The sequence below is a fragment of the Mirounga leonina genome, unplaced genomic scaffold (genome assembly GCF_011800145.1).
Source record: "Mirounga leonina isolate KUSES-001 unplaced genomic scaffold, KU_Mleo_1.0 Mir_153, whole genome shotgun sequence".
In the NCBI taxonomy this organism is placed as follows: Eukaryota; Metazoa; Chordata; class Mammalia; order Carnivora; family Phocidae; genus Mirounga; species Mirounga leonina.
Window position 1 is genome coordinate 27,611,823 of NW_023270387.1, and position 26,447 is coordinate 27,638,269.

General features: G+C 42.9%; 1 protein-coding gene across 1 annotated transcript in view; it reads right to left on the bottom strand.

Annotated features, from left to right (window-relative positions):
• The window catches only part of OPCML (opioid binding protein/cell adhesion molecule like), a 490,752-nt gene extending 465,909 nt beyond the window's left edge, over window positions 1-24,843 (bottom strand). The window contains exon 1 of the mRNA XM_035009317.1: window positions 24,122-24,843. Coding sequence (XP_034865208.1) covers window positions 24,122-24,288 — 167 coding nt within the window. The 5' untranslated portion in view covers window positions 24,289-24,843. The remainder of the gene's footprint in view (window positions 1-24,121) is intronic.
• Window positions 24,844-26,447: the final 1,604 nt, after the last annotated feature.

The window sequence follows — 26,447 nt, forward strand, 5'->3', positions numbered from 1 at the left end:
AAGTTTAAGTCTGGGCATCAGGCATATATATGTTCTTGGTTAACTATAGGTAGTTAGCATGTTCCCCTGTTGAGCCTGACTTGCTCCTTCTCATCTATGACCCAAAGAAGTCTTTCTGCCTCCTGAAGGACAGCCGGGCAGAGAGCAGAGGCCTAGCCACCCATGCAGCGCGGGGCGTGGATGGAGCTGCTGCCTGGGAATCCGGGGAACAAAAAGCCACAGGACAGCATCTGAGGTCCTCAGAGATTCTGAGTCTAGAAGCCGTGGATTTTCAGGTCCTTGTGGTGCCTGGGACTAGGTTAGCTACGGACCTTCTGTGGAGTCTGAATGAAGACCTTACAGCTCTGCCTGAGGGTCAGTCCACTTTCCCTATGAATGCGGGGGACAGTGGCTGCACGCCACCATCTGTCATTTCGGGCCAGGGTTTTTGTGGTGATGGTAGCAACGGGCAGTGGGACTCAGGGCCCACTCAGATGGATCCAAAGCCCCTGCCTTGACTATGAAATGAGATAAATGAGACTTTAGATCCAAGGGTTCTGTATGTGTCAAACAAGCTTTTAATCTCTGGGGCTCTGTGACTTTCCAGAGAGGTTCCTCTACCTCCATCCCCATCCCTCTGTGCAAAAGGCACTGTTGTTGTTGTTTCAATGTTTTCCTATGTTATGAGGGTGGGTTCTCTGCCACTGGTCTTCAAAACAATCTCACAAGAAGGTAAAAGCACAACATAATCTTTAATTTAGTAATTTAACTAAATGAATACAATTTTCTTTTACCTTTCCTCTAATGCTACTTTTAACATTCATTTTTAAACTGTTTTGCATCACTTTTCTTAGTATTTTCTTTATTGAGATATGATATTTAAAAAGTAAAGAGCATAGAGGGCACTGATCTTAAGAGAAAGCTCAATGATTTTTTAACATACACACGTGTGTAATGTAGACCGTTACCAGATCAAAATATAAAGCATTCCCACCATGCTCCCAATTTTTCTGATGCCAATTTTTAGGCATTAAGTCTCAAAACTCTTCCTACCACCACTTGAAATAACTATACTGACTTCCACTATCATTGATTTGTTTCGCCTGTTCTTAAACTTCATAAAATTGGAATCACAGAGTGTATACACCTTGGTGTCTGAGAAATATTCATTTATAAAAATAAAAATAAGTATATCACAGTCAGGGGTCTTTGATTTATTTTTTTCAAGTCAGTTAACTCCAATAATGCAATCCGGTTTTCTAATATGTTTAGCTGAAGTTTTTGGCCTTTCTTAAATTCCCAAGAACCAAGACATTCTTTTTTATGACTGAATCACCACCAATCTTACAAGTAGATTCATAGGAGAAAATTTAAACCACAAAGATAACAAGATGTCTATTGAGCATCCTCCTTCTCAATTTAGATTTGCCAACATAAAGTGCCAGAGGTGAAAAAAAATGTCATCTTTGTCATTTATCCCTCTTATGAAATCGGGGAGTTGGGAATAGGAAATTTGACAATGGCATCTTGAATTGACTGGTGTCTTATCTTTGGGCCTTTTTGCCAATTAACTGCAGGGGAAAAAATCAGACTGGATTAGGCCTAGGAGCCAACTGTGTATAGATTTTGGTAAAATAGACAATAGACAAAACTCAGTATACATAAAAAGTAGCCAGACTCAATATATTAGCTGACATCACAGTCTTAAGACCATCAAACCCAGAAATAGACAGTGTTTGGGAATGTAAGCAAGTAGGTAGTAATTTGGGACTTAAGATTTGAGCCAACACTTAATTGCAAGGCTAGGGTTTGTGATAAGAGAACATAAAGGGAAAAGAAAAGCCTCAGCTCTGGAGAGATTAATTTACTTAGCAGGCTACCAGGACAGGGACCAACAGGTAAATGGGCATATTCTAAGGTAGTGGTTCTCAAAATGTGGCCCTTGGACAGATAACATCAACATCACCAGAAAATGTGTAAGAAATGCAAATTCTCAGACCTTTCCCTAGATGTACTAAATCAGGAACTTGGGGTTGAGGCCCAGAAATCTGTTTTAACTGACTCTCCAGGTGATCCTGATACTGGGTACAGTGTGGGCACCAGAAGTCTAAGAAGTAAGAACTAGGGTGCTAAGAAGAGCCTGTTTCTCAGGCAGCAATGTCAGAGCTGGGCTAGAATGTGGAAAACAGTGTTGAGTCCCAGGGAAATAGGCCTCCTCAAGGTACATCTCTCTCCAGTGGAAGGGCTGGTTCCAGGCAAAGCCACTGCTGGGACAGAACTGGAAGAACCATGCATGTGGACCTTTTCAGGGGACATGATATCTTACCGTATCATGCTGAACTGCTTACGTTCACCTCAAAGGCATAAGTTTTTTTTTTTTTTTTAAGATTTTATTTATTTATTTGAGAGAGAGAATGAGAAAGAGAGAGAGAGCATGAGAGGGGGGAGGGTCAGAGAGAGAGGCAGACTCCCTGATGAGCAGGGAGCCTGACGTGGGACTCGATCCCGGGACTCCAGAATCATGACCTGAGCCGAAGGCAGTCGCTTAACCAACTGAGCCACCCAGGCGCCCTCAAACGCATAAGCTTTTGAAAACTAAAGACCACCCTTGTTCATGTGCACCCATAGTGCCTAACCAAATGCTTGGACTACATAGGAGTTCAAAAAATATTTGTGGAATGAATGAGAGAGGGAGTGAATGAAAGAACGGATAGAGGAGAAGTGAAAAGCAGAGCATGTGTATTGTATGAATCCACGTATGGGAAATGTCCAGAATGGGCAAATTCATTGAGACAGCAAGGGGACTGGTGGCTGCCCAAGGGGGCGTGGGGTGCTAGCCAGAAGGGGGTAGCAGGAGTGACTGGCTCTGGGTCTGAGGTCTCTTTCTGGTGGGACAAAAACGTTCTGGAATTTGAAAGTGGTAATGGTTGCACAACCTTGGGAATATACTAAAAACTACTGAATTGTATACTTTTAGAGGGTGAATTTTATGATATATGAATTATATCTCAATAAAAATAATTACTTTTTTCTTTTAAAGCCAAATGTGTGAATATCAAGCAAGGCATTTTGGAAGAAACATTTCATAAGCCAAAAGCTATTCTGGGACGACACTGGCAGTCTTATGTAATGCAACTTCAGACAAAACTGCAAATGCAAAATGAGCCTAGAACATTCCAATGGCCACCCCCTCCCCTTATGCAGGTTTCACTGAACCAGTTCGTCAATGGCAGCCAGGCTCCAAGGAGGTTTGTAGCAAGCTGCACCAGAGGCATTATGGTTTCTAAGTCAATGTTTCCAAAAATGGTTATCCTAATAGCAGCTTAAGAAAGAGCACAAGACCAAAAACTGTATCAGGAGAAGTAGGTTCTAGAAGTAGACCCTTATCACCCAGGCTCCTTATCCGTAAACTGAAGAGAATAACAATTTTCAAACCACACCCCCAGGAGTCAGAAGAACACCGACGGAGATGACTTCTGGGGAAATAGTTCGTTAATTCTATAACATAAGCAACCAAAGTTGTTATTTGCAGGAGATCTAGAAAAAGGGCACAAGAAAGAGCATAACCTAAGAAAGGATGCTATACCCTTGCTCAGCTCTCTTGGATCCCGGCACTGGTGGAGAAGGAGGGCGATGGTTTCCCTCTCCCAGTGCCTGCAGAAGCGGAGGGCGCACACAGTGTCCCGAGTACAGACAAGCAGTCAGGGCCCCAGCCAGAGAGCTACAGCCAGCTTTCTGGGCCTTCCTGGGATACGAGCTCCTTTTATGAGCCTCCTTGTTATTACCACCTATTTCTTTTTATGCTCCTGCCAAAATACCACCATTAATCTTTCCCACTCCCTGAAGGCAAAACACAGGTAATTGGATTTATCTGGTTTTAGAATTTGTTAGGTTCCGTTACAAAATAAATAAATAACTGACCTCAAAAGAGAGGGGAGCCGGCCTGCACTGTCATGTTTCCGGCCCTGGCCAGCAGGAGGCTGGCACTCCCTGTCCTCATTAATCTCAGCTATCTCCTCCCCGCACCTTTTCCCTCCTGTCCTCCAGCTCCTCTCCTGGTTTGCCCGGTGTGATTTAAGAAGTGCACTACTCTGACCCCTTTGGTTCCAGAAGCTTCTGTTTTCCCTGAGGTTTCCTGTTCCCCGACTTGGTTGTCTCTCTCCATCCCTTTCCACAACCCCCACCTCCTTCTACCATGGCTGTTTCCCCTCCCGATTATCCTGTGCGTGTGTGTGTGTGGGGGGGTGTTTACAACTTCCTTTCATGGGCCGCAAATCCTCCTGTTTCTCATGTTCCTTTTGCCTTTTGTTTTTTGAAACATGTATTGATTCGGACGTCATGGGTGACCATATAAAGTGAGCTACCTTCGGTGTTTTCTTTTATATCAGGTTGGACTACCAAAGGGAGCAAATGAGACATGCTTTTTTTTTTTTTTGGTTTGTCCCTTCAACCCACATGTATTAAATTCTGTACAAAGCACCTAGCAGGGGCCTGCCCAGGCCACAACCTACCATTCTCAGAGAATTCTATCACTCCCTCCCCTCTCGTTCCCCCATCCAGATCAGTAAGCCACGTGTATACCACAGGGCCTGAGTACATTACTATTTGCCAACCCAACAGCAACTGCCCACAAACTTGCTGCTGGGGCCTGCCTCCCAAGGTAGGGGCTGAAAACCCAAAATGCCTACTTCCCAAGCCCACTCTTCTAGCTAGAGCCTAGACATATAACACAGTCCTGCAAAGGACATCAAAGGGAAATCCGCTGAGAGATAGCTTCTGGAAAATGTGTTGAAAAGAAACACCCATAAGCCCTTAATGACTATTTATAGACTCTCTTGGATAAGAATGTGATGCCTGGAGCTGCTGCAGCCATATTGTGGCCATAAAAGGCAATGACCTCAGCGTTCAACCCTGGAACTGCCTCCCTCTGGCATCCTCATTAAATGAGATTGTAAATATTGACATTGTTTACATCATTTTTACAGTTATGTTTTATTATTTGGAGCTAACAGTATCCAATCTGGTACATGATTTTTCCTCCCTCTGGCCATGGCATGATTGGACTAGGAGTGCATACTCAACCCAAGCTGAGACAGTTGATTTTATCTCCTGGAAATCTGACATTGGGAAAAAGAGATTCTAGACAGTCAGTGGAGACTAGCTTAAAATGAGAACCTATGAACTGAGAAGATGTAGGATGACCATCTTACACCCTGTGGAAACAGAGAAAATGGATAGATAAAGGGATAAAGAAAACAGATGTGTAGGAAAAGCAAGACTATGAGACCAAGTGACCACATGGAAAGAGGCAGGTGACGGAAGCCAATGTTTTCAGAAGCCAATGTTCTTCGTCTCTCTTGGGTTCTATGGTCCTTATAATGCAACTTACTTCTTTGTTTAAATAGTTGGAGTGGGTTTTTATATGTTTTGCCAATAAGACTAAGGTAAAAAATTATGCTGTACTCAGAACCATAGATACAGAGATGAATGAGAAATTTCCCCTGCCTTCCAGGAATATAAGTCTTGCAAATGGGAGACACAGATGAATATTATTGGAGAACTTGAGATATTATGTTACAATTACAGGTACAGATGTGATGGGAGAGTAAGAAGACAGCCGTTTATTCCCCCTGCATGCTCTGCAGGGAACACTAAGGTCAGACACGATACTTCCAAACAACAGTACACAGAACTAGCTTTAGTTGCATGAGGTTCAGATTCTTCAATATATGTCTCAGCATTTTTAATTCTGTAGGTCTACAGCTGGGCACAGGAATAATGTATTCTTAAAAACTTCTCGGGGTTCTATGATGCCTAGCCAGGCTTGGAAAACCTGGAAACCACTGAGATAAAGGGTACTGAGGAAAATCAGGAAAGACTGACATAAGAAATAACACTTAGGGGTCTAAAAGATGAGTAAGACCTGACATATGTTGAAAGAGGTTGGAAAAGAACTTTTCAGGAAGAGAAAGGGCAGACTGCAAATCATTACATAAATAAAAGTTGCTTATGTTTATTACTTTGCCATTTTGTATGGTCACAGAAGTATAAATGTCTGATTACTCCTACTTATACAAAGAGAGATAGATGCTATCTACCTGCCTCTTGTCAAGCAGACATTATTAACATGCTCTATTTGCAGAATATTGTAGGAGCTATTTGAGACAACTAAATTGAAATCCTATTCCTGTCCTCAAAGTACTAACATCCAATTGAAGAAAAAAGAAGTTGGGGGGGGGGGGGGAGAGAGAGAGAGAGAGAGAAAGAGAGAGATAATGAAGAAATAATTTGATTGCCAAAGAGTGAACTATACCTATAAATACTGGTGGATGGAGTTAATAGTTCATTCCGCTCTCTTCTTGCTTGCATGGTTTCTGAAGAAAAGTCTTATGTAACTCTTATCCTTGCTCTAATCTAAGTAATGTTTCTCCCTGCCACCCTCCCCCAGTCCCGCCTGGCTTCTTTGAAGAATCTTTTGTTTGCCTTTGGATTTCCTCAGTTTGAATATAATATGTCTAGGTGTGGTTTTGTTTTTGTGGGTTTTTTGTATCTATCCTTCCTAGTGTCTTCTAAGGTTCCTGGATCTGTCATTTGACGCCTGACATTAATCTTCAAAAATTCTCAGTCAGGGCGCCTGGGTGGCTCAGTTGGTTAAGCGACTGCCTTCGGCTCAGGTCATGATCCTGGAGTCCCGGGATCGAGTCCCGCATCGGGCTCCCTGCTCGGCAGGGAGTCTGCTTCTCCCTCTCCCACTCCCCGTTTGTGTTCCCTCTCTCGCTGTGTCTTTCTCTGTCAAATAAATAAATAAAATCTTTAAAAAAAAAAAAATTCTCAGTCATTATTGTTTCAAATATTTCTTCTGCTTCTCTCTTTTCCTTCTGATATTCCCATTACATGTATATGACAACTTTTGTAATTTTTCCCACAGTTCTTGAATATTCTGTTCTGTGTGGGTTTTCCCCCGTCTTTTTTCTCTTTGCCTTTTCAGCTTAGAAAGTTTCTAATGACATTATCTTCAAGCTTACTGATTCTTCCCTCAGCCATGTTCCATCTACTAATGAGCCCTTCAAAGGCATTCTTCATTTCTGTAACAGTTATTATAGCATTTCTTTTTTATTCTCTCTCAGAATTTCCATTTCTTAGCTTACATTACCCATCTGCTCTTGCATGTTTTCCATTTTTTTCCAATAGAGTCCTTACCATATTAATCATAGTTATTTTAAATTTCTGGTCTGATAATTCCAACATCCCTGCCATGTCTGAGTCTGGTTCTGATGCTTGCAGCTTCTTTTCAAACTGTTCTTTGCCCTTTAGCTAGAGGGGCCTGGGGTTGGGTATTCCCCTGCCCCCAGGAGTTTAGGCTATAGCAAATCCCCATGTAGTTAGGCTCTGCTAAAATAGTTTCCTTGAGGGCAGGTTTCTGTTAAAGAGAAGAGAAGGTTCTGCATATACTTCAAAATGGTTACCTCCTCCTGCCATTTCTTCCATTTTCACCCTCAGAACCGCTAGGGTCCCCGGAAGAAAAATTCACAGACGTGTGAGGGCCCTCCCACAAGGCTAAGCCACCTGGAATTTCCACAAGGTAGTGCACACTCAATCTCCTGCATTTAGTCAATTACCTTTTATGTATTCCTAGGAGAATCTGACTAAAGCAGTACATTCAGTCCAGAATAAGCTATGATTCTCTATATTTACCTGTCTCCAGTTTTCAGGGCGGTTGTTTATTCTGTGGCCTCAATTATCTGATGGATCTAAGTGAAGAGCTATTGATTTTCAGTTTGTTTAGCTTTTTTCTTCTTGTGAGAATGGAAGTCATGGTTTCCAAACTCCTGTGTCCTACCAGAAACTTGAAGTCTCAGCCAATGACTCTCTATTGTTCTACTCAGTTCTTGCTTACTCTGCTCCAGCCCCTCCTTACTATTCTTAGAACATGTTGAGCACATGCTTTTGCTGCCTTTGCTATTCCTTTTCTCTGGAACCCTACCCCCCAGACGCTGGCCTAGCTCACTGCTGCACCTTGATCAGTTTTCTGCTCAAATGTTACATCAAACAAGTAGCTCCTGACATGAAATAGAGCTACTTGTCTGTTTCAATTAATTTACTTTATTTTGTTATACTTCAACACATACATTACTATTAACATTATATTCTATTTTAATGTGTTTATCATGTATCTAGCTTCCCTAGAATATAAGCTCTTTATTGGGAGAGGTTTAGTCTCTTTTGTTCATCATTGTAACCCCACCCCAGAAAATAGTACATGGCATAGAGTGTTCAATAAATATTTGTTAAATGGACAAATGGACAAACACATCAATCATCCTTGGCCTAGGAGAAGATATATGAATTACCAATATGAAAACACTCAGAAAGATACTGAATGTCATTAATCCCTCTGAAAATGCAAATTAAAATTTTACAATGGTACACTATTCCATACACACACTAAAATGGCTAAAAATAAAAATTTTAAAAACCTACAATGCCAAATGTTGAGACTGTGGAGCAGCCTCCCCCACATTACTGGTGGGAATATAAATTGGTATAATAACCTTGGAAAATGATCTGGCTATTTCCTTAGAGATTAAACCTACACTGATCATATGACTCAACAATTCTATCCATAGGTTTTTCCTAAGAAAAATAAAAATGTATTTCCTCATAAAGACTTACATTCAAATATTCATTGTATCTTAATTCATAAGAACCAGAAACCACATCAACAAGTAAAGAGGGGAAAAAATTGTGGTATATCCATACAGTGGAATACTATCAAACAATCAAAGAGGAATGAACTATAAGCAATAACATGTACGACTATCAGACACATTATACTGAAAAAAAAGAAATCAGATATAAAAGAGTACTGTATAATGTAGTATCATCCAATTTATAAGAAATTCTATAATAGACAAAATTAATGCATGGTGTCTGGAAATAGATGTCTGCCCAGAGCTGGAGGATTGACTTCAAAAGGGCATGTGAAAGGAGATGTCAGTAAGATGGCAGACTAGGAAGCCTCAAGCCCCTTCTTTCCCACAGAAACATTGAATAAATGACTATAAACTGAATATAATGACTGTATAGGGGCTCTGAAAATCAATCAAAGATCTACAGCAACCAAGCAATGACCAATTTAAAAAATGCATTATTTTGATAAGAAATTTTTTGGTGTTTTTAGTTGCCCTTGTTCCACCCATTAACAGTACAGTGCAGTTTGGGAGAAGAAATGGCCTGGACCTCTGTCCAAACTAAACTCAAAATTAACAGAACAAAGGAAATAATGGATATTGGACCAGAGATCAGTGAAACAGAGAATAGAAAAACAACAGGTAGAATCAACAAAACCAAAACTTAGTTGTTTGAGAAGGCTGCCTGGCTGGCTCAGTCATCTGATCTTGGGATTGTGAGTTCAAGCTTTATGTCAGGCACAGAGATTATTTTTAAAAGTTAGTTTTTTAAAAGATTAACAAAATTAGGGCATCTGGCTGGCTCAGTCAGTTAAGCATGTGACTCTTGATTTTGTCTCAGGTCATGATCTCAGGGTTGTGGGATCAAGTCCTGCATCAGGCTCCATATTCAGCGCAGAATCTGCTTGAGATTCTCTCTCTCCCTTTCCCTCTCCCCTCCCCCCTGCTTGCATGTTCTCTCTCTCACTCAAATAAATAAAATCTTTAAAAAGGAAAAAGATTAACAAAATTAACAAACATTTATCTAGATTGACTAAGAAAAAATACTCAAATAATCAAAATAAAAAATGAAATAAGGAACAGTAAACCAATTTTACAGATATAAAAGAATTATAAGAGAGTACTATAAATAACACTATATAAACATATTAGATAATCTAAATGAAATGAACATTCTTAGAAACACACAACCTACTATAATGGAATCCTGAAGAAACAGAAATTCAGAACAGATAGATAACTATGAGGAGATTGAATCAGTAATCAAAAATCTCCCAGAAAAGAAAAGCCCAATACCAGATGGATTCACTGGTGAATTCTACCAAGCATTTAAAGAATTAACAATAGTCATCCTCAAACTTTTCCAAAAATTGAAGAGGAAGCAACACTTCCAAACTCATTCTATGAGGCCAGGTTTGTCCTAATACCAAAATCAAACAAAAAAGAAAGCTACAGACCGTATTTCTTACGGGCATTGATGCAAAAATGCCCAACAATATACTAGGAAACTGAATTCCACAATATACTGAAAAAGTGTATACCATGACCAAGTGGAATTTGTTCCTGGAATGCAAGAATTGTTCAAGATATAAAATCAATATAATATACCATATTAGCAGAATAAAGGGGAAAGATCATCTCATTGATGCAGAAAAAGTATCTGACAAAATTCAACACTCTTTCATGGTAAAAACTCAACAAACGAAGAACAGAGGAAACTACATAAACATAATAAAGACCATAAATGAAACGCCCACAGCTAACATCATACTAAATAATAAAAAACTGAATCTTTTCCTCTAAAATCAGAAACAAGGTGAGGATACCTGCTTTCATCACTTCTTACAACACAGTACTAGAAGTTCTAGCCAAGAAAAATGTAGGCAAGAAAAATATCTAAAAGTCATCCAAATTGGAAAGGATGAAGTAAAATTATCTTTGTAGATGACACAATCTTATACATAGGAAATCCCAAAGAGTCCACAAAACTTGTTAGAACTAATAAATGAATTCCATAAAATTACAGGATACAACATCAACACATAAAAATTAGTTGTGTTTCTATGCACTAACAAAGAACAATACAAAATTAAAATTAAATAATAATTCCAATTATAATAATATAAAAAAATAATAAAATACTTAGGAAAAAATTCACCAAGGAGGTGGAAGACATGTACACCAAAAACTTCAAAATGTTTCTGAAATTAAACAAGACAAAAATTGATGGAAAGATATCCTGTGTTTATTGTTTAGAGCGCCATAAACATAAAAATAAGTATGATATTTTAAGACGTCAATACTACTTTAAGCTATCTACAAATTCAATGCAATCCCTGTTAATACTCCAGTGTGGTATTGTTTTCTTTTGTTTTGTTCTGCAGAAATAGAAAAATCCATCCTATAATACATATGGAATCTCAGGGGATCCCAAATAGCTACAAGAATTTTGAAAAAGAACAAAGTTGAGGTCTCACATTTGCTGATTTCAAAACTTACTACAAAGCTACAGTAATCAAAACAGTGTGGTACTGGCATAATGAAATAGAATAGAAAACCCAGAAATAAAGCCTTGCATAATGTTCAAATGATTTTCAACAAGAATGTGAAGACCATTCAATGGGGAAAAATAGTCTTTTCAAGAAATGAGGGTGAGAAAATAGTCTATCCACATGCAAAAAAAAAAAAAAATTAATTTGGACCTTAGCTTATACTATATACAAAAATTAACTCAAAATGGACTAAAGACCTAAATGTAAGAGCAAAAACTATGAAACTCCTAAAAGAAAACATACAGGAAAAGTTTCATGATATTGTATTTGGCAGTTATTTCTTGGTTCTGACACTGAAAGTATAAGCAACAAAGGAAAAAGAGAATGCACTACCTCAAAATTAAAAACATTTGTGCATCACAAGACATTATCAATAAAGTAAAAAGGCAATCTACAGATGGGAGAACATTTGAAAATCGCATATATAATAAAGAATTAATATCCAGAATGTATAAAGAATTCCTACAACACAACAACAAATAGATGAACAACCTGGTTAAAAATGGGCAATCAACTTGAATAGACATCTCTTCAAAGAAGATACGTAAATAGCCAATAAGCACATCAACATCATTAATCCATGGGAAAATGCAAATCAAAGCCACAATAAATAACACTTCATTTATCCGTTAAAATGGATGTTTTCAAAAAAATAGCAAATAAATGTTGGCTAGGATGTAGATAAATTGGAACCTTTATGCACTGCTGGAAAGAATGTAAAATGGTGTAGCCACTATGGAAAATGGTGCAGTGGTTCCTCAAAAATTGAGCAGAATTACCGTATCATCCACTTCTGGGTACATACAATTCTACTTCTGGGTATATACTAAAAGAATTGAAAACAAGGACTTGAATAGATATTTATACACCCATGTTCATAGCAGAATTATTCACAATAGCCAAGAGGTGGAAGCAACCCAAGTGTCCATCAACAAATAAATGGATAAACAAAATGGGATATACACACGCAATAGAATATTATTCAGCCTTAAGAAGAAAAGAAATCCTGACACGTGCTACAACACTGATGAATGTTTAAGACATTATGCTAAGTGAAACAGGCCACAAAATGACAAATACTGCATGATACCACTTACATGAGGTACCCAGAGTAGTCAAATTCATAGAGACAGAAAATGGAATGGTGCTTTCCAGATGCTGCGGGAAGTGGGAGATGGAGAGTTCGTGTTTAATGGGTACAGAGCTTCAGTTTGGAAAGGTGATAAAAGTTCTGGAGATGGATGGTGGTGATTGTTGCACACAATGCGAACATATTAGGTGTCACAGAACTGTATACTTAAAAATAGTTAATGGGCACCTGGGTGGCTCGGTCAGTCAAGTGACTGAATATTGATTTTGGCTCAGGTCATGATCTCAGGGTCATGAGATCGAGCCCCCCATTGGGCTCTGTGCTGGGTATGGAGTCTGCTTAAGATTCTCTTTCTCCTTCTCTCTCTGCCCCTATCCCCACCATCCCGCTCTCGCACACACATGCACTCTGTCTGTCAAAAAAAAGTCAAAAAAGGTAAATTTCATGTTATGTATATGTTACCATAATAATAATAATAAAAAGACGCTATTGAGGGTAATAGAAATGTTCTGTACCATTTGGAGTGGTGGTTACGTGGGTGAATACGAATGTCCAAGTTTGTTTAAGTGGACACTTTATATGGTTAAGTTTAAGTAAATTCTCTTTCTCTTCTCCCTTCTTCTCCTTGTCTTTTCCTTCCTGGTCAGTGGGCCCTTTATCCTCTAATACATTCACTGGATGTAAGTGTTTAAAGAGGAGAGTCTAGGATTAATTCAACTTTATAATATTCACACTGCCTAGTGTAGTGCTTGGCATATAGTGATTCATAAAAGCTTCTTTCTTAGGGGCGCCTGGGTGGCTCAGTTGGTTAAGCGACTGCCTTCGGCTCAGGTCATGATCCTGGAGTCCCGGGATCGAGTCCCGCATCGGGCTCCCTGCTCGGCAGGGAGTCTGCTTCTCCCTCTGACCCTCCCCCCTCTCATGTGCTCTCTCTCATTCTCTCTCTCTCAAATAAATAAATAAAATCTTAAAAAAAAAAAAAGCTTCTTTCTTAAATTGTTAATGCGGTAACTTTTTTTTTAATGTAATGCTACTGTTTATTGAGAACTTATTACATGTCAGACTTTAAGTTCTTACTAACTTGATACCATGTATATTCCTCTCCAACAACCCAATGTAGTGGCTACAGAATTCCCTGTTTTTAGTCATGAAATTGAGTCTTAGTCATTTGTCCAACCATAGAGAGCCAACAGTATCAGAGCTGGGATTAGAAATGAGCTTTTTTGACTTTAAAGTCTGTGCTTCTTAACCTCTTGATAGGGGTTACGCTTTACCTTATATTTCACTAAGCATCGCTGACTAGCCAATTGTAAATGGAGTATATAATCAAGAACATGCTGTACATTGGTCCTGCTGCACAGGTATGGCAGGATATGGGCTGCGGAGACATATTCATGGATGTTACAGGGAGACCCTATCACAGACACAACTGCACTTCACAGCCGTTCTGGAAAACAGTATGGAGGTTCCTCAAAAAGTTGAGAATAGAGCTACCATACGATCCAGCAATTGCACTACTGGGTATTTACCCCAAAGATACAAAAGTAGGGATCCGAAAGGGTACGTGCACCCCGATGTTTATAGCAGCAATGTCCACAATAGCCAAACTGTGGAAAGAGCCAAGATGTCCATCGACAGATGAATGGATAAAGAAGATGTGGTATATATATACAATGGAATATTATACAGCCATCAAAAGGAATGAGATCTTGCCATTTGCAACAACGTGGATGGAACTGGAGGGTATTATGCTGAGCTTATTGAAATAAGTCAAACAGAGAAAGACATGTATCATATGACCTCACTGATATGAGGAATTCTTAATCTCAGGAAACAAACTGAGGGTTGCTGGAGTGGTGGGGGGTGGGAGGGATGGGGTGGCTGGTGATAGACATTGGGGAGGTTATGTGCTATGGTGAGCACTGTGAATTGTGCAAGACTGTTGAATCACAGACCTGTACCTCTGAAACAAATAATACATTATATGTTTAAAAAAAAGAAGAAGAAGAAGATAGCAGGAGGGGAAGAATGTAGGGGGGAAAATCGGAGTGGGAGATGAACCATGAGAGACTATGGACTCTGAAAAACAAACTGAGGGTTCTAGAGGGAAGGGAGTAGGGGGATGGGTTAGCCTGGCGATGGGTATTAAAGAGGGCAAGTTCTGCATGGAGCACTGGGTGTTATATGCAAACAATGAATCATGGAACACTACATCAAAAACTAATGATGTAATGTATGGTGATTAACATAACAACAACAACAAAAAAGAAACAACTGCACTTCAAATAGCCAAGGAAATGGGTTCATAAATTCCTTCATTCAAAAATGCTTCCTGCAATTTTCGAAGATTACTCACATTGGCATTTCTATCCCCTAAAGTTTGCAGATATATTTCCAGAATGTGACATCATTTCTTTTGTAACCTTGCTAAAAAGGGAGGAGGGAGTCTCACCTCCCTTGCAACTGATCAGAATTTCCTGCCAGTGGCTTTAAGAATATTGTGAAATTCGTGAATACAGCAATTATAACAAGCAGGAGGAGACAGGACAAGTTAAATACCAAATATCTAGGGGGAGATCATTATCTCAACTAGGATTCAAATGTCAGAATCTCTGGTTGTAATTTCAGTGACTTCCCAATTACCTCAAAATGGGTGAGAACATCTTCATTAGAAAAGGTAGAAGCGTGTGCAAGTGTGTGTGTGTGAGGGTAGAAAGAGAGACCGAGGGATAGAAATAAAGGACAATATTCATCTTTTCAACAAACGTGGAGCAACTACTACATGTTAGGTATTGTTTGGACACTGGGGATACAAAGACTAAGAGTGGATATTAATATATTTAACAAAAGACATGGAAGAAGCAATAAAAACAAACATGGCAAGAGGAATATTTTCAGAGATGGCGTAGAAAGCACAGCAAAGTACAAAGGTGAATACCATCATTCCTTTCTCTTTCTTACACAGCATCTTATAGAAGGTATCTCAATGTGAACACGGCCACTCCTATAAAACACCTGACTGACTGAATTCTCTGTGTCTCAGATGCTGGCTCTGCCTTTTAGCCACCATGGGAAGTTCCGAACAGTGACCAAGAGACCCTATGTTGTGATGGCATCAATCACAACCCATCCCAGCCAAAGTAGACAAACATCTGACACAGCAATCTACATATCTGAGAATAAATGGTTTAATTGCACAGAAGCAAGTGTGACTTGGCCTAGACCTCACACGCTCCCTGCACTGAGGTGATCTCCAAAACGGACATTTGGGTGGCAGGCAAAGGGCCAGCATTTGGAAAGTTCATGAATCCCCAGGCTTCCAGGAGTGGAGTCAAGTGTGGACCTGGTCTGTTGGAGAAGAGGTCCTAGCAAGGCAAGCTGGGACTCTCAATCACCCCCAGCCTAGGGTAGGTCCCACACAGAGTAATAAGACATGGACTAAAAAGTCAATGACAAGAAGGGGACTGATAGCTGGGGGACAGGTAGGAAGCAAGGTTCTGAAAGAGCTGAATCCTAGCAGCCAGTGAGAATCTGAGCACTATGCGGCTCTGTACCTCGACTTAGCATGGGCGCTGGACCACTGTGTGTCTGGTCCTGTGACCTGGATGAAGGGAGGGAGACATTCACACACCAGATATTGTGGGACATGGTAATTCTTGTCTATGACTTTCTTCCTTCTTTGCTCAACTTTTGACTACCAGGTAATCCCACTTCAGGCGATTTTTTTCTTCATACATACACACTTCCCCCTCCTCTTTAGCTCTGTGTCTTCCTTCAACTCTTAGCTGACACCTTGGGAAAATCTCTCTTGTGTTCTCTTCTCTCCATTTTTGTCTTTCATTTCCTTTATCTATATTCCTTTCTTCATCTATATTTATGAAAAAAAAAATCCAATCATCAGAGAAGTTGCAATAGTATACATGTACTTGAATCCAATAAAATGAAAGCTATAGGGGCGCCTGGGTGGTTCAGTCGTTAAGCATCTGCCTTCGGTTCAGGTCATGATCCCAGGGGTCCTGGGATCGAGCCCCACATTGAGCTCCCTGCTAGGCGGGAAGCCTGCTTCTCCCTCTCCCACTCCCCCTGCTGGTGTTTCTTCTCTCGCTGTGCTCTGTCAAATAAATAAATAAAATCTTAAAAAAATAAAATAAAATAAAATAAAATAAAATGAAAGCTATACATCTTAAAATTGAATTTGGCACAAGAGAAACAAAACAAACTCCAAAACTTTTGAACATTCTTTGAAAGAATGTTTCCATATTATCTTCCTCTTGCTATGCCTACTTTTCTTCAGCATTGGCATTCGAGATAAATAGAAAATTATATTCATTTTTCTCTCGCTTTTGTGTAATCACTTCTTCTACAACAACGTGGCTCCCTATTATTCTTTATTGCCAGTGTGTCGCATTTTGGATAATTATGAGTTAAATTATCTTCTGTGGGCTAGCCGGAAAACTTAACAACCACTTAGAACATTCTTTGTTCCTATTATGCAGTGGAAAGTTGGTTAATTGAGATGCCATAACTTTTCAGAACCACTGAAAATGTTTAATATTCAAAACTAATTTTTAAACATTTTATTGATCAGCACTTTTATGGGAAGCCAGGTCAAGTCCTTCAGCATCTCTTTGATTTAAGCAAAATGTGCGGTCTCCAGGGAACAGGCCAAAAGGGGTCACATGATTTCCTCTAGGGTATGAATCAGAGGCAAGGTAAGTACAAAGCTTGTGGTTCTCTTTTTTCACAGCCGAATGGTTTAAACTAAAATACAAATATAAGGACAGGGATGGGGATTATAGAAGGACATATATTTTAGGATTTAAAAAAGTAACTCCCCTTCATTCTATACTTCCATCCAGGTCACTCATTTCCTCACAGTTCTCAAGGAAGCACTCTGGCATCAGTGGGCTCTTGTCAAGAATCCCCTGCCCACCTGGTCTTAGTTTGCAGGGTCCGTGGAGATCCTGGCATACTACGGGAGGTCACGTAGCAGGGGGTTACAGCACGTAGGACAGGTTCAAAGTGAAGAGCACCAGTGATGGGCTTGACAGTACCCTGGACCCTCCTGGTGGCTGTCACATTGTGCAATGTTCGCAGCATGCATCATGTCCAGCCCCAGACGACAGAGCAACCTTTACTCGAATGCAGGTGAGGGCAGGTAAGCAGCAGAAAGCAAAGAGGACCGCTAAGGGAGATCAGCTCAGCTACAGCCCTTGATTGCAACACAGATTTTCCTGACCTTTCGTCAGGTGTAGGTCTGGGGCACGGAAAGGGTGCTTTTGTTTTTTCTGCTGGCAGCACATGAAAGCTTTCTGTGTTCTCTATGCCAGGTCTGGGTAGGGGGGTTCGGGGGGGGAGGGTCTTATAAAACTGAGAAGAAAACAGTCTTCCTGGACCAAATCCAGACACCTGATAACCACATAACCAAAGGTAAGTGACTTAACTCTTCTAAACCTCAATCTCTGAGGCTGTTAATATTTAGGGATAATAATATTCTGAAAATCACATGAAACACTAATTGGCCTGGCCTCTGACACACACTTAATCATGGATAATAGAGCGTGTTTGTTTTAAAAGCTCCCCCGCCTTGCCAATTTTACGAAAGGGTCTATGGTGTGATCCTGTAGGGAGAGTGACATAAGGCTCAAACATGTCCCATCTTTAACCTTCTCTACCAAGGAAATGACACACAGATCGAGGCAGGGTAACTGCTGAGCTGCAGAGACATTACAACTTCAATTTTCACATCTTAAAAAAGATACACCAGGGTTCCAAGAAGCTGCAGGAAGGTGTCATTTACTGGGAGGTGGAAAGGGCTGATAATGCGGCCTCTCCCCCAGTGCCCACCCCATGCCAGCTTTCTCTCCAATTCAGCTAGACCCAGCAACAGCAAAAGCATCTTCCTGCAGGGAAAATAATAAACAAACAAACGAATCTGAAAGGATCTGGTGCTGTCTTGTCTGAATTAAAAAAAAAAAAAAAAAAAAAAACTCAGGCAAGGTTAACTCTTGGTTCCTAAGTTAATAGACAATGCAAATTTCTGCCAGCCCTAAAGATGTCTTGGTCCATAATTCCCTCTTGTCTCATGACTGTGAAGACTGCTTCCTGCTAATAAGTAATTTTCAAAGTTCTCCCTTGGGAAGGTCAACTAAGACCTCTTTGGCTCCTCCTCTTGCTGCATCTCACTGCTGGACCCCATCAGATCTGTAACACACATGGGCCCGTATTGCTGTCCTCCCCGGGGCCCTCAGAACCAGCCACAGAGTAAGCACGGTACGCAGGTCAAGGGCACCGCCCCTTTTCAGAAGCTGGGAGGAAAGAACAACAGGGCTACACTGAACCCAAGGGCCAAATTTACTTAAAGGCCAAAAAAAAAAAAAAAAAGAACAAAAAGGTTTATGACAAGAGGTGCTGAGTTTTCCAGAGCAATTCAGAAACCCACAGAGCATATGTCATGAATCCTTTAAAATCTCCTTCCCCTGCCTTGACTTGTGCTTCCTGGAGTATGTGTTGGGGGAGGCAGACATATTCTAACTAATCAATGACGTCAGAGAGGGCTAGCGTCCAGGCAGCCCTGCTCCCTCAGCCTGTTGGATCCTGCAGCCTCATCCAGGAGCTGACATACCAACTTCCCAAGCGCAGCCACTGAGCAGCCCGTCTACCCCCTCCTGCCTCCTTGCTCCGTGTATCTCCCTGTGTCTACGCAAGGCAAATCTCCACAGACACAGCCTCACTTCTAAATATATTACTCTGCTGCTGTGAAGAACTTTCCTCTCAATCCTACTGCCTTGCTCAGTGTCTTGCCCTCAGGGATAGTCGCGCCTCTTGCATAGTTTCAGATCAGCTTGTGACCACTGGTGGATTCAACTGTCCCTTCTGGCAAGGGATTTAAGTAGAATCCAAAAGTCCCTCAGGCCTCCAAGATCTCTAACCAACTGCTGTGTCTGAGTGTCCCAGCGTCATATTCCGAAGAGAATGGAACTTTTTAGATATCAGCACTTTGTTGTTGCAGAGGTAATAATACATGATAAGAGACTGAGTCCTGTTAAAAAGGATTAAAGCATTCAACCGATTCGTATTTTTTAATCCTTTGTGTCCATCATGGTATCTGTACTCAGTACATAAGACAGGGCTCCTAACCTCCAGGAGCTCCCAGCCTAACTGGACCCATCCCTAAATGCTAGTTCCATGGTGTGCATCTGCTAGAACCGAGATACTTAACAAGTGTCATTGGAACTCAACAATTCTGGGCCTCAAGGAGAAAGCAGGATGCTGAGGGGAAGCGGGAAGAAATCAGCACATTTTAAAGGTGTGTATGGGGTGGGTGTAGAAGGGTGAAAAGGCAGAGCACATAAACCTGGAAAAGACTGAGAGTATTATGGGTTGTTATTGAGGAATCCCACGCAGGACCAGTGATAACTTGGAGGTATACATTGCTTTGTAGTTAGAATAAGGCCATGTACTTCATCTCAGCTGATGTCACAGACTGAGCAGATATTGCTTCTAGGTGTACACCGTTGGACCGAAGTGCTCAAAACCATGTAGTTAGTGAGTGGTAGAATAAGAATCACATCCAGTTACTCGGGCCCCTGAACCCAGTGCCCTTTCTAGAGCACAGGCAGCCCGTGGGTGGCCAAGTACACGCACGCAGGAGACGGTCAAGGGAAGGTAGGGTCATTGGAGACCCACTTGCTCAGATGTTCCGAGGGCAGGTTCTTGGCTCTGGTTCCACATTAGAAATACCAGAGGAGATTTTTTTTGTCTCACAAGCCCACCCCGGTGCCTAACTCCAGAGAATTTTATTTCATTGGTCTGGGAGGCTGGCAGTAGAAGGTTTTTAAAGCATCCCGGGCAACTGCAGTGTGCAGCCCAGGTCAGCAGCGCCGTGTGAGGGGTCCTTTACGGACACATACTTGCTTCTTTTTATGTCTTCATTTCCCCAGCCCAAGAGTGAAGACTCTGCCCTCACCCATGACCTTATTCAGCGTAGGCAGCTTAAATACTGCAATATGCAAAAGTGGCACACCTGCTTCCAATAACCTAGTGGCTGTTCTGAATTTTCTAATTTTCACAGAGAAGCTGCTGAGGGTGAGTGCAAAATAGAGAAAAATGCCCAGGCAAACAACAGTGTGTTGTCCTTGGGAGCTTCACTGCCCCAGTTGCTTGGGCAAAATCCTGCTGCTCAGATTATTCCTTGGCAGTAGGAAACCCTCAAATACTTGGTTCCAAATGGATTAGCTCAGAACTCCAAATGAAAATGTAGCGTCATTTTAGAAAAAGAGTTATTAAGCATAATCCCAGATCAGCAAGCCTGGATCAGCAAAACTGATTATCCTGCCATATAAAAAATAAACAAACAAACAAATAAATAAATAAAAACAGTTATGTCGCTGGGAACTTTTCCCACTTAGGGGACCAGTCCCTTAAAGCAACAAGCCATGCCTCCCTCCTACAGCAGCCCCTCACAATGTTCATGTACACAGACGACGTGGTTCCACTAAGTAAACCAAAGTTAGAGGAGATTGAGGCCCAGGAACAAAACACACTGGGCTATCATCCGCACAACAGAAATGGCTTAATAGGACCCAACTGACCAGTGAGCATCCTGGGCTCCTTTCCTGACGTGGGCACTGATTCAGACATAGGACTTCTAGATCCTTGTCATATCTAATCTAATGGAAAGGCACAGAACATTTTTAACCCAGCAGCAGATAATTGAAATGATTCTGGCCAAAAGGGCCCATTTGTAATAATGAATTCAAATCAGATTCATAGAAGCTATAATTCAGCCATGGTGAACAGCACCTTCATTTCCCATAACATCTCTCTTCCAGGAAGACAAAATTACTCAATATTCAAATAATTACTTTTACTTTTCAAGTAGCCCTGTGAAGTAGTTATGAGGAAGATAATATTGCCTCACTTATATAAAATGAGTTTTATGCACGTTCGAAACTTCAGTGTCATCTCCCGCACATCCCTTCCTAACGTCCCTCAATGCAATCAAAGACCTATCAAAACCAAACTGATATCTCCAAGGAAGGACATCATCCTTCTCTAAGCCGTGCAATTTCTCATTGGAAAATTCAAATGAGGCCCCGGCTTCCTCCACTCCTTTGCTTTTCTACTAGGTCTCTGGCCTCCTTTGTGACTTTAGGCAAGATTTAGAAGCATATGTGAGAGATTTTGATCCAAAGTAACCACATTCGAAAAGACTGTGTGGCTCGTGGGCCTGGGAAGCAGTCAATGTTTTCAATGCATCCTGCACATCTGATGCATTCAGAACACTAAATTTCCAAACACTGGATTCCCAAGGGAACATCTTTAAGGAGACTGAAGTGTGACCATCCTTAGAATCACAGTCTTTTAAAAGCAAAATACAACACGCATAAAACATGATACATTTATCTGAGGTTGAGGCTAAGGATTTCCCGAGACTGGAAGCCAGGACTCTCCCTTGGAGCACTGACAGGTAAGTTTTTCATTGATGTGGGCACACAGCTGTTAACCAATAAACCGAAGGTGCACGCAAAACTAGAGAGAGACTGGGACCCCCAGAAAGCTGCAGGAGATTGGGATGTTGTTTGCAGAAACACTGTGACAAGAATGAAATCAAAACCTCGAAAAAATCAGAAATTAATAAGAATTAAATGACAAAGGCAAAAAAGGGTGAAGAGAACGAATTATAGGCAAAAGCATGTAAAATGGAATTACCCGATAAAAACGAAGACTAAAGTAATGAGAGAAGAACACAAGAGGTAAAAAGAATATAAAGAGATTAAAATGTGGACAATGTGCTGAATCTCTCTATTTCAGAGCAAATTATACAGAGGAGGAGAGACAAAATCAACACTTTTTAAAAAATAAAAGCATGCAATCAGGTAACAGATAACAGTTATATTCGCGCATCTAAGGTTTTTTTTTTTTTTCTCCACAAAGCACAAAAAGCAACTATTCAGCTTTTCCCGTTTTTATTCCCATTCCCATTACCAAGCCCAGCTGCTGAACATTTGAATTGAAGATCATGAAACCAGGCCAGCCCCTAATAAAAAAAAAAGGCAGAGCAAAGCTGGCCCTCTGCTGGTGGAATCATCTTACTGCATCCTGGAAAGCAGAAAGCTGGAGTTTTTAAGTTTCTGCTTTAACTTCCAGGGTCAAGAACGGGACAAAAGATTTGGAAGGTTCAGCAAGGAGGTTTTACTCGGTGCTGGGCCTCTTCGCCCCCAATACTAGATTAGGAGATAAAGAGAGGTGTGTGGAAGCATCACCAGCCCCTCACACCTGCTAACATTTACCAACATTTCCTCGGTAGTATAGGGTACTACTCCTATATTTGAGCCCACAGCTCTTTGGCCAATGTGCATCCCACAAGTCAATTCTCAGGAGGAGGCTCCGGAAATTTCTCGAGACAACGAAATAGACATATTGCACTCTAGTCTGGGATAGGCTGAGGAGTGCCCATGGGGTTAGAAGGGTTTTCCCTCCTGCAGTCAGGGAGGGGAGTCTGTCCCTAGCACCCCTTTTTCTCTCTTCTACTGGAGCCCCTGAGCACCAGCAGACAGATCTTTGAAACCTGTTCTCTTCTCCAAAAGAAGATGCAGCTAAGAATCTCCCAAAGTGGCAAGAATCCAACCTTAGCCTGGAGCTTGGGAAAGAATAGCCAGTGTCCTGAGAGGCCTTTCTTTCCTTCCCTGGGCGCAGCTTGTTCAGATACAGAGAGAGTTCAACCAGGGCAGCCAAAGGAGCAGGAAGGAAGCCCCATCCTCAACTGTTCCTTGGAGAAGCCAGGCTTCTTGGCTGCAGAATCTGGGACAGCATGTTTTATTTTCAACATAACCATCAAAGTCATAGACAGGGCAAACGCATTCAGCCTGTGTATACTGTGAGCCAGAGTTAAGCTGGGACGTCCCTGAATCTGTCTCCTAGGACCAGAACTGCCTCATTAAAGGGATAAAAGATGATATCTGCTGAGCTGGTGGAAAGTGGTAGCTGCATTTTTATTAAAGTCTCTGCTGCAGCGGGCCCAGTCCCCAAAGATTCATATTCCAAGAATCTCCACCCCTCGGCCTGGAGCATGTAAGTGATTCTCTGTAACTCATTAAGGTAAAACAAAAAGCTTTCTATTGTGCTTTTCGCACAGGAGTGATGTCGTTGCATAAAAGCTACACGTTTCCTCTCCTTGGTCCAAGCCTGCAAAGATAAAACTGCCCTCATAGTTTATAATAGGGGTCCCAGGAGCACCACACGCAGTTGGCATGGATGGCTGTGTCTTGAGCAGACTCATAAACGGCCATGGCCCAGCACTGGCAATTCCAGAGCCTGACATTTTAGGTAGGTCTCTGGTAGGAGCAAGCCACCCCATCGGGAAGACTACCTTGCCTCATCACGCACGTTCTGGCCTGTGAGAGAGCCACCAAAGCGCTCAGTGATCTTAGGCTAACCCCCAGTACTGCAATTACAGGGCGCTCGTGTTCTCATCTTGATGCCAGGGCATCAAGTGAATCTAGCCATGTCATGGCCTCATGGATGCATGGAGTCCCAAGCATGGACCTCCGTGTCCTGCATCAGATCCCTGACAAGAAAAACCAGAGCAAATGACAAACCTGTCCAGGAAAATGGGTGTTAGCAGCCACAGTCTGCAAGTGGGCAACTCTCGGGCCTGAAGAAAGGCCCTTCGCATGCCCTACTCCCCAACCCCAGCCTTCTGCTCTCTCTCTTTCTCTCTCTCTCTCTTGCTGTCTTGCTGGCCCCTACCCACACCCTTAACAAGTCCGAGGGGCTCAGTCCCCCGCTGAAGTACAGCTCCCTACCTGAGGGTGGCGCTCTCCCCCTGCCGGACCGTCACGTTGTCCATAGCTTTGGGGAAGGTGGCATCTCCGCTGCGCACGGGCACTCCTGTGGGTACAAGGAACAGCAGCCTGAGAGACACGACCACGAGGCACTTCCAGGGCAGGAACAGGTACCCACAGACCCCCATCCTCGACAGCCACAACTTCCCAGAACTCCGGCAGCGGCGCGGTCCTTGTCCCCCGCCCCGCACACCAGCGGGTCTCGGGTTGTGGTGTGGGGAGACGGGAGAGGGATGGAGCAAGCCAGAAGCAGAGAGGGGGAAGGAGGAGAAACGAGTCCAGGCTCTCCGGAGTCTAATGATTCTTCCTCAAATCCTGCCTCAGCTTTCCAGCCTAGCAGAACCCGATGCCCCCTCCTGCATCCAAAAAGAGCTTTCTTGACGCTCCCCTGGGAGGGAGGCAGCCGGGAAGGGAGAGGAAGGAGGAAGGTGCAGGGATGAAGGTCACAGATTGCTCTTTCTCTGCCTCGCTCTTCAAGATGCTACTTTAAGATTCAGTTGGGCACGTTCCGCAGAGGTCTGGCATCAAAAGTTTATAACCCAAAGAAGCAAGGCAAGGGTCTCTGGCATAAAGGAGATGTCCTAAAAGGCTCCTGCTTCAAGGGGAGGAGAAAATGTTTTATTGGCTCACACACATGTACAGATGTATTTATAGACCAGCCCGAGTCTCGAATCTGGAACCCAAAGGCGGCAAAAAGTTCCAGGCCGGGGACGCGGCCGTCGCAGCCTGAGGGTCCGCGGGGCCGTGGGCGTCCTCCACCGCAGCCCGGGCGGCGACTGCTGGCCAGCCCGGCCCGCGGAGCGCCGCCCGGCGCAGGCTGCGGGCGCACGGGGAGCTGGCGGACGGCGCCCCCGCCTCCTCCGGGGACGCGGCACGGGACGCGGGGACGCGCGGACGCCACGCTCAGCGGCCGCCCCCGGCCTCCGCGCCGCCTTCCTCCCGGGAGCAGCCCCGACGCGCGCGGGCCCCGACCGCCGGGGTTGTCATGGCAGCAGCTCCATCACTGACCGCCACTTTCTCCGGGGCCGGCGGCGAGCGGGCGGGCGGACTGCGCGCTCATCCCGGCGGGCGGGCGCGGGGCGCGGGGCGCGGGGCGCGGGCGCCCACCTTAACCCCTGCCGCGCCGCGCCGCGCCCACACGGACTCCGCCGCCGAGCGGGGGTGAGGCGGGCGCCGCAGCGGGCTCCACTCTCCCCCTGACACCCGAGCCAGCCGAGAGGATGCCGCGCCCCTCTTGGTGGCTTCCCCTGCAAGAGGCGGGGGCGGGGGGAGGGGAGTAGGGGTGAGGGAGTTTGGGGCGGGGGGGCGGAGGGAGCAGCAAATGGAAAAGTGATGCTCGCTCCTTGCCCAAGCAGAAGTTGCCAGACCCCGCCCCGGAGAACTGAACATCCTTTCCCCGGAGGTAGCTAAACCGGTGTGTGCGCGTTCACCCCTGCCGCCGTTTGCCACCCGGCCAAGCTATACAGTCCTATGGCGGGGCTCCCCGGAGCTTTTGCGAAAAGATGAAATATGCTTCCTGCTCAGATGACCCACCTCGGAGCTACTCATGGCTCTAGACCTGCTCTCTCTCTTTCCCAAACTGGCAAGTCTGAATTTCTTCTTACTGCACAACATACAGAATAGTCCCCAAACCGCTGCATGCTCTAGTATCTTACTGTAGAAAAGAAAGAGATGGGAAAAACACGTGGAGAGCCTAAAGAGTGTTAGGGGCGATTTTCAGAAACTTCATCTATGGCTTATGATCACAACATGAATTGGCACCACAGTGGTATTGGGAGGGGACTTGGGGAATAGGGCATCCTTAAAGGCCAGCCTATCAGTTTCTTTGAGGCTTAGATTAATTTCTTTTAGTTCTTAACCAGAGAGCTCAGGCTTTCCTTGGGCCTGTCCTATTGCTTTTCTCCTGTTCCTTCTGGCAGAAGCCACCTCATACCTGCAGAACCATAGCTTATCCCCCTATATCATAATTCAGTGGTTGTTATGTGCATTTTCTTTACTGAATTCTTTCTCAAATCCTTTTGTTAAATTAGGCAGGGCTCTGGACAATGGAATTTAATTCAAAAATAAGCTTTAAATTCTTATTCATTACTTTAGCTGTTTAAGGATACAAAGGCATCCTATCTGCTCTCCATTATGGGGACTGAGCATTTATATATACTGCCCCATCTTCCCTTGTAAATGGGAGCCCACATATGTTTTTAGGTCTAAAGTTTTTAATGAGAGCATCACACCTCAGGAAGAAAGAATACTGGTCACTAGTCATGCTATGTATGCTTTATCTCTTTTA